Here is an 8,707-nt window from a genome sequence, read left to right as displayed (position 1 = left end):
ATAATATTTGAAATTTTTGGATAAATATGTCCATATAAAATTAATTTAATGTCATAAGCATCCTTTTCTTTTTATAAGATATGATTTAAATAATATCATTCTATATCTCAAACCATACTCTCAAAATAGAAGTCATGTGGCTCATGTGGTGACAATTATAAATGTAACATATTTATTAAATATACCGCCACAATTTAATTGATCCATTTTGACCTGTTACGTATTACCCTCAGTCTTACAGTTTTAAAACTCGTCTAGTAGGGAGAGGTTTCCACTTTGGCCCATTACGTATCGCATCAGTTTCATGGTTTTAAAATACGTCTATTAGGGAGAGGTTTCACATTCTTATAAGAAATGTTTTGTTCTCCTCTCTAACTGATGTGACATCTTAAAATCCACCCCGTTGGGAGTCTAGCGTTCTCGCTAGACACTGTCTGGTGTCTAGATTTGATACCATTTGTAACGGCCTAAACCCACCGCTAGCATCTACTAGGTTTCCACACCTTTATGAGGCTTTGGTCCGTTACATGTCATTGTCAACCTAACACGTCTACTAGGGAGAGGTTTCCACACTCTTACAAGGCTTTAGCCTGTTACGTATCTTCGTCAGTCTAACGTATCTACTAAGGAGAGGTTTCCACACCCTTAAGGGGTCGTCACCTCACAATTTTCAAACACGTCTACTGAGGAGAGGGTTTCCACATCCTTATAAGGCGTCGTCAACTTCGTAATTTTAAAACATGTCTACTAAGAAGAAGTTTTCACACCTTTATAAGGCGTTGTCAGCTCCACGGTTTTAAAACGTATTTACTAGGAAGAGGTTTCCACACCCTTTAAGAAATGTTTTGTTTTCCTTTCCAACCGACGTGGGATCTCACAAGTAAAAATTTCTCTCGCACAAATAGTTCTCCAACCGAAAAAATTCATATATTATGGTAACATCGGTATTACTCTCGGTAACTGGTTGTCACATCAGCATCATTGTCAACCACATCAGCATGATTGTATGATATGGGTCGAACAATATTAAATAATTACTTGAAATATAGATGGAAATATTGATAGTAAAATGGTAATTAGTTGAAATTTTACCAAAAAGAAGATGTTGTGCATCTCTTAACTTGGCAGCAGTGTGATTCATTAGACTGCCTAATTTAAAATTAAAATTAATTTTTGTTGTTATTTTCACTCCTTTAATTTTGTTTACTTTCATCAATTTAGACTTAATAAAATAAGAAACACCTAATTTTCTCCAATTTTTCCAAAATTAGAGAATAACCCATAATTTAATTTCTTTAATTTTCTAAATTCTGGAAATATTATAAAATTTTATAGAAATTCTACTCGCAACGTAACAGTAACAGTCGAGTAAAGGAGATGTATATAAATGAACAGAGTGTTGAACACAATTCACTGTGGGAAACACTCGCACTCTTTATTAAGACCAATCGAGAAGAGAATACAAGACACTCGGTAAAATACTTCTGCTTTTTATTGTTTTTAGATTTCTTGGATGAATAACCTAGGTAGGGTGGAGAGGTATTTATACTAAGAGTAAGCAATCTATATTTAACCAATCTAAATCTAGACCTAACCGATTTGAATCTAGACCTAACAAATTGAATCTCTCCTAAAATATCATATACTGGGCTCGTACAATTATTGGGCTTGACTCTATTGGGCTAGTGATGATATTTCAACACTCCCCCTCAGCACTAGTCCTCATTCGCTGCACCATGTTGAGCTGACAGCGAAAACTCTCATGTTTGCCAGTATTCAGCCCTTTTGTAAACAAGTCTGCCACTTGGTCATCTGTCTTGATCTGCTGCATCTCGATTTCTTCCTTTAGGACCTTCTCTCTAATGAAATGGTTGTGCACCTCCACATGCTTTGTTCTAGCATGAAACACCGAATTTTCTGCAAGGCGAATCGCAGATTGATTGTTGCAATAAAGTGGTATTGGATACTCAATTTTCTGGTGCCAATCTTTCATCAAAAGTTTTAAGCATGTATTTTCCTGAGTTGCTCCAGCTACTGCTCTGTATTCTGCTTCTTTAGTTGACAATGATATTGTTGGTTGTCTTTTGTTACACCAAAAAATTGTTCTTGAACCGAGCTTGAACACATACCCATTGATTGATCTTCGGGTATCGTGGTCTCCTTTGACATATCTTAAGGTCGGTCGAGCTGCACCCAAATAAGGCTTCTTCAGATTTTGCATATATTGATCAATGACTCCAACTTCATTTTCGAATTTTTTCGGTTGGTCCATGTAGAACTCTCTGTTTAACTCTCCCTGCAAGAAAGCATTATTCATATCCATCTGCCATAATTTCCAATCTTTATTTACCGTAAGTACTGGAGAAACTTGTACGATAATGATCTTTGCCACTGGACTAATCGTTTCATCATAATCTAGTCCATATTCTTGAGAAAATCCTCGAGCCACGAGTCGAGCCTTGTATCTCTTGATTGATCCATCCGGTCGACGCTTTATTTTATAGACCCACTTGCAAGAGATGGGTTTGACATCTCCTAGTCTTGGCACTAGTTCCCAAGTTTGATTCTGCTCCAAGGCTATAATTTCTTCCTCCATCGCTTTCTGCCAAACCGAGTTTTGTGATGCTTCTTCATATGTCTCTAGCTCATTAACTTCGTCTTCTACTGCGTTGGCATACTCTAGATTTTCCTTTAGGATTATTTCTGAATGTCTGAGTTGTTGAGGTGTCATTTCATTTTCACTAGGCTCGCTTGGTTGGGTCACTTCTTGCTCGCCAACACTAGTGTCACTTGAATCTTCAGGCATATCAGCACTTGAGCAAATGTGTCACTTCTTGCTCGCCAACACTAGTGTCACTTGAATCTTCAGGCATATCAGCACTTGAGCAAATGTGTACAATTTGCTCCCCCAACACTAGTGTCACTTGAATCTTCAGGCATATCAGCACTTGAGCAAATGTGTACAATTTGCTCCCCCGTCTTTTGTGGAAGAATCTCTTCAGTTTGCTCCCCTATGTTCTGGAGAAGAATCTCTTTAATTTGCTCCCCCATGTCCTGGAGAAGAATTTCTTCAGTTTGCTCCCCCATGTCCTGGAGAAGAATTTCTTCAGTTTGCTCCCCCATGTCCTGGAGAAGAATTTCTTGAGTTTGCTCAAGGCGTGGTAATACTTCCTTCTCTAAGGGCCACCCCTCTTCCATTGCACCGTTTTGATCGTCAATCATGTGGTTTAAGCATCCTGAATCAATGATCCATTCATCCTCATAATCGATATGNCACTAATCTCAAGAAATCGTTTCTGATGTGGAAGATCAGGCAGAGCTGCAACCACAGAGCATACTAAGGATTCCAAGAGATCAGATAACCTACACTAACCTCGCTCTGATACCAAATGTTGAACACAATTCACTGTGGGAAACACTCGCACTCTTTATTAAGACCAATCGAGAAGAGAATACANTGATCGTCAATCATGTGGTTTAAGCATCCTGAATCAATGATCCATTCATCCTCATAATCGATATGCTCTTCCATTGTCGCCATGAGTGCTAACTCGTCTTCTTCTATGGGACATAGTACCTCTGCATCCCATTCATCTTCTATCTTCTTTTTGGATATGGCCACATTGTTTTCAATGGACTTTTTCCTGGACCAACAATCTCTAGACATATGGCCCTTTTTCCCGCAGTTATAGCAAATACCACCAAATCTCGTTCTTTGGAAACTCTTGTTGTCATTCTTCTGAGCTCTCTCAGGTTGTGCAATCCCTTGGTGGCTTCTTCTTTTGTCACCATTGTATCCACGTCTGGTAGACGGCCTATTATTGCTCTGACTTTCACTCGTGTAGAGTGCTTCTTCTTCACCCTTCAATGTGAAGCCTCCCATTTGTTTAGCCATGGCTTCTTGGCTGGCTAACAAATTTTCGAACTCTACAAGTGTTGGTTGAGTGGGCCATCCTTGTACAGCAGCAATGAAGCTTCGATATTCCGGTCGTAATCCGTGGATTATAATCCTCTTCATTCGAGATTCTACAATGGCGGACTTTGGGTCTAGTTCAGTAATCTCTCGACAGATTGATTTGACCTTGTGGAAGTACTGAGCAATTGTCATATCACGTTGTGTAATTGACAACAACTCATTCTCCAGAAGTTGTAGCCTCGTATCGTTCTTCTTTGAGAACAACATCACGAACGTGTCCCATGCTTCTTTCGGTGTCTTGTCATCCCAAATATGTTCTAACATCTCTTCTCCGATTGTGGTCTTCAATGCAAACATTGCTTTGCCTGCTTTGATTCTCCATTTGCGCAAGGCGCCGTTGGAATCCTCCTCTGGCGGCGTAGTTTCACACCCGCCAACGATCTCCCAAAGATCTTGTCCTTGTAAATAGGACATCATGCATGTTGCCCACGTGTTGTAGTTGTTGTTACTGAGTTTCTTGATTCCTCCAACGATTTGGAAATCACCCATCGTGTTGGCCATACCTCAGTAATACCAAACAAGTTCTTTTGACACAAGACTTGCAGAGTCACAGACTTCTCACGACACAAAAGAAACTCACTCACCACTAATCTCAAGAAATCGTTTCTGATGTGGAAGATCAGGCAGAGCTGCAACCACAGAGCATACTAAGGATTCCAAGAGATCAGATAACCTACACTAACCTCGCTCTGATACCAAATGTTGAACACAATTCACTGTGGGAAACACTCGCACTCTTTATTAAGACCAATCGAGAAGAGAATACAAGACACTCGGTAAAATACTTCTGCTTTTTATTGTTTTTAGATTTCTTGGATGAATAACCTAGGTAGGGTGGAGAGGTATTTATACTAAGAGTAAGCAATCTATATTTAACCAATCTAAATCTAGACCTAACCGATTTGAATCTAGACCTAACAAATTGAATCTCTCCTAAAATATCATATACTGGGCTCGTAGAATTATTGGGCTTGACTCTATTGGGCTAGTGATGATATTTCAACACAGAGACTATATCTGAATGGGAGTAATTTTAAAAATATGATAATTACAAAATACTTAAAAAATTATAAGTGTATGTGTGAACTTTAAATTTGAAATGACTCGTGTTGATTGTAAGATCTCACATTGGTTGAAGAGAGAGGAACGAAACATTCTTTAGAAGGGTGTGGAAACCTCTATCTAATAGACACGTTTTGAAATCGTGAGGATGATAGCGATACGTAACAGGTCAAAGCATATAAGCGGATAATATCTACTAGCGATTGGTTTGGGCTCTTACAAATGGTAACAGAGCTAGGTATTGAGTCGTTGATGGCTCACAAGAGGGTAGATTGTGAGATCCTACATCGGTTGGAGAGGAGAACAAACACGCATTGTTTATAAGAGTGGAAATATCTCCCTAACATATGCATTTAAAACCCTCATTGGTTGGAGAGGAGGAGGGAATATTCCTTCTTGAAGAGTGTGGAAACCTTTCCGTAACAGATGCATTTTAGAACTGTGAAGTTGACTGCTAGAGACTGTTGGCTCCAAAAGGTGGATTGTGAGATCCCACTGGTATTTTGCATAAGAGTGTGAAAATCTCTCCGTCGGATGGATGGTAAGCTAATACAAATTGGGATTTCTTTTGATCTTTGTTCGTCCAAGACCGGTAAAATGAGAGGTGCTACCATATGGTGTATGGCCAATTCACGGAGGTTTAAAATGGATCCCGGCAGATTCAGAGGTGTTGCAGTACGCCATTCTTCCTGAGGCCTCTTCTGGAGCGGATAAATAACTCTCGTCTCTCACCTCCATCACCGATGTCGAAATCTCCGGCGACTTGCAGGTATTTTGAGAGATTGTTCAAATTGAAGAGCTACTAGGCAGGGTTACTTTTTGCTATTCTTGCGATGTTCTGTAGTGCGTAATAGAATTAGGTTTTGTTTTCCTTTTGTGCTCTTTATGCCCTGAAATTGTAGTTACGTTATGGAACTGAGAAAGAATTGAATCCAAGGACTAAAACCTAAAGGGAATGATTGGATATTTACACTGCACCCAAGCGGTTCATTTGTTGAAGATAAGGGATTCTATGGAATTTAGACTTCTTAAATTGCTACACAATTCAATTGCTGGTTGCATCTTGGGCTGTGTTTATACTCTGTTTTAGCCACTGGGAAATGATTAGGAGGCTTCAGAAGCCCATCTGCAAATGCTTGGTTGACATTTTCTTTGAAGCACAAGTGAAATAGTATTCAAAAATTTAGCTTAAGGATTAGACTTTTGGGGAAATATTGAAATTGAAGAGAGTTCTTGAGGAATGCTTGAAAATCAGGAGAAGTATGTTGTACTAGCCCAAGCCCGCCATGGAGAAGTATGTTATAACAACTCAAGCCCACCACTAGCAGATATTTTCTTCTTTGGGATTCTCCTTTCGGGCTTCCCCTTAAGGTTGGAAGTTTCCACACCCTTGTAAGGCCGGTTGAGAATTGTTGGGAGAGGAGTCCTACATCGGCTAAGTAAAGGATTGATCATGGGTTGATAAGTAAGGAGTACATCTCCATTGGTATGAGGCTTTTTGGGGAAGCCAAAAGCAAAGTCACGAGAGCTTATGCTCAAAGTGGACAATATCATACCATTGTGTAGATTCGTGATTCCTAACAAGGCTAACCGATACACCCTTACAAGGAATGTTTCGTTCTCCTTTCCAACCAATGTGGGATCTCACAATCCACACATCTACTAGGGAGAGGTTTCCACACCCTTATAAGGAATGCTTTGTTCCCCTCGCCAACCGATGTGGGATCTCACATACGTGCTAGGACGACAATGCTTTTGGAGGAATCTCTGAGAAGTTATGCTGACATCAACCACTGGGTAAACCATTGCTTCTCAATCTGGGACTAATTCTACTGTAGAGACAAATGAAAAAAGTTCATTGATTTCCTTTTTCATAAAGCAACTGATCCTTATCACTTGTGCTTTTGAACTTAAAGTGGCAGCTGCATAAATGGTGGTTATGTTTTTTTTTTATTGATGTTTGAACATTGTGTGAGCTGAGCTGCATATAGCTTAGGACTTTCCTCTTTGTCTTACTATAATTCAAAATATTTCCTTCACTTAGCTTCATATATGGATATGTTAAGTGCAATACAAACTCTTTGGTCTTCTCTGAGCCATGACTGAGATGTTTAGTGGTTTGCTCTTTTTGCTTGACTGTAGTAAGCCTCCTGACTTTCAATCATGCCCAGAAATCAGTTTTCTCGCTCTCCATTGCTTGTCGTCGTCGTCGATGTGAAATGCAACATAGAGATTTTTTCGTAAAAGAGTGAACAATACAATATACCTTTTTATTGTTGTGAAATTTTGAGTACTATGAAGGTCCAACCTTACTTTTGCCATTTAACTCTTCACCTTCTCTGGATTGTCTTAAGTAATAAGGGTCTTAGCTATGCTCACTTTCGTGTCTCTAACCATAAAACTTTAGTGAAAATTTTTTGTTATCTTCGAAGCTCACCGTGGGGTGGGCAAAGTAGCTGAAGATTAGTGAATTTGTGTGTAACAGCCCTAGCCCACTGCTAACAGATATAGTCCGCTTTGGCCCATTACGTATCATTGTCAGCCTCACAGTTTTAAAGCGCATCTGCTAGGGAGATGTTTCCATACCCTTATAAGGAATGCTTCGTTCCCCTCTCCAAATGACGTGAGATCTCACAATTCACCCCCCTTGGGGGCCCAACGTCCTCGTTGGCACACTGCTCAGTGTTTGGTTCTGATATCATTTGTAATAGCCAAAGCCCACCGCTAACATATATTGTCCGCTTTGGCCCATTATGTATCGTCATCAGCCTCACAGTTTTAAAACGTGTCGGTTAGGGAGAGGTTTTCACACTCTTATCAAGAATAGTTTGTTCCCCTCTCTAACTGATGTGGGATCTCACGCATGACCCAATGAGGGGAGGCCTCCCGATTATGAAGAGTACCAATGGGGGAATAGATTTGACTGTTAAATGTACAGCACAAAGACTTCTTTTTAAAACTCATCTAGTCACTTCCTTTAGCAATTATCTAAATTTGATGATTCTTTCCTGTACTATTATGGATTCAAACTTTCCCAGGTAATTTCTATATTGGATCGGATCGGCAGAAGGACAAAAAGAAGGATACTAACGATGAAGACTTCGAGCAATCGGAACTGTCCGATGCTCCTGAAGATGACAGGGACTGCAAAGCTGATGATGCTGATGAAGACATTACATATACTCATCTGTGCTGAGGCATCGGTTCACTTTCGCAAGGTTCGTCATCGTAACAAGTTCAAGCAACAAATTTACTACCTCTGTCCTTGTCCTTAGCTTAGCCTTGATTTTGGATGATATCATTTTGAAGCCTAAATTGTTATTTTCAGAGCAAGAAGGCACCAAAATATCAGAATGATGCTGCTCAAAACATTCTCCACTATACCATCCAGAATCTATGATCATCATCAAAGGTAATATACAGAAATTGCCTATTCTACCCGAAATTAAAATATCGATATCAACAAAAATGTCCCGACAGATACTCGTGTTAGTATTTGTCATGATTTAGATGTCTTATCTCCTCGATCTCGGTATTGAATTGCGTTCGATTCACAAAAGGGTGTTTGTTGAGATGAAATATTGTTCACATCATTGCAACTTGTTTTTTCTTTTTCTTTTTCTTTTTTTTTTTTTGGTGGAAAAGAGAAGATCCTTTTAAATTATTCCA

At 39.4% G+C, this 8,707-nt stretch overlaps 1 protein-coding gene across 3 annotated transcripts; it reads left to right on the top strand.

Moving 5' to 3' along the window:
* Nucleotides 1–5,629: 5,629 nt before the first annotated feature.
* Nucleotides 5,630–8,707, top strand: LOC111448497. Of its 3 annotated transcripts, none has more exons than XR_002711440.1 (3): nt 5,630–5,807; nt 8,077–8,256; nt 8,367–8,707. XR_002711440.1 is itself a non-coding variant. In XM_023088152.1 (3 exons), the coding sequence occupies exons 1-3, from the start codon at nt 6,788–6,790 to the stop codon at nt 8,436–8,438; spliced, it is 300 nt and encodes a 99-aa protein (XP_022943920.1). In that variant the 5' UTR covers nt 6,701–6,787; the 3' UTR covers nt 8,439–8,707. The 3 variants fall into 3 exon arrangements, 2 of the variants coding, with proteins under 2 accessions (XP_022943920.1, XP_022943919.1); XM_023088152.1 differs by lacking the exon at nt 5,630–5,807 and adding an exon at nt 6,701–6,835; XM_023088151.1 differs by lacking the exon at nt 5,630–5,807 and adding an exon at nt 7,844–7,948.

Source organism: Cucurbita moschata, unplaced genomic scaffold (genome assembly GCF_002738365.1).
Source record: "Cucurbita moschata cultivar Rifu unplaced genomic scaffold, Cmos_1.0 Cmo_Scf00010, whole genome shotgun sequence".
NCBI lineage: Eukaryota > Viridiplantae > Streptophyta > Magnoliopsida > Cucurbitales > Cucurbitaceae > Cucurbita > Cucurbita moschata.
This window is presented reverse-complemented; position numbering and strand designations above follow the sequence as displayed.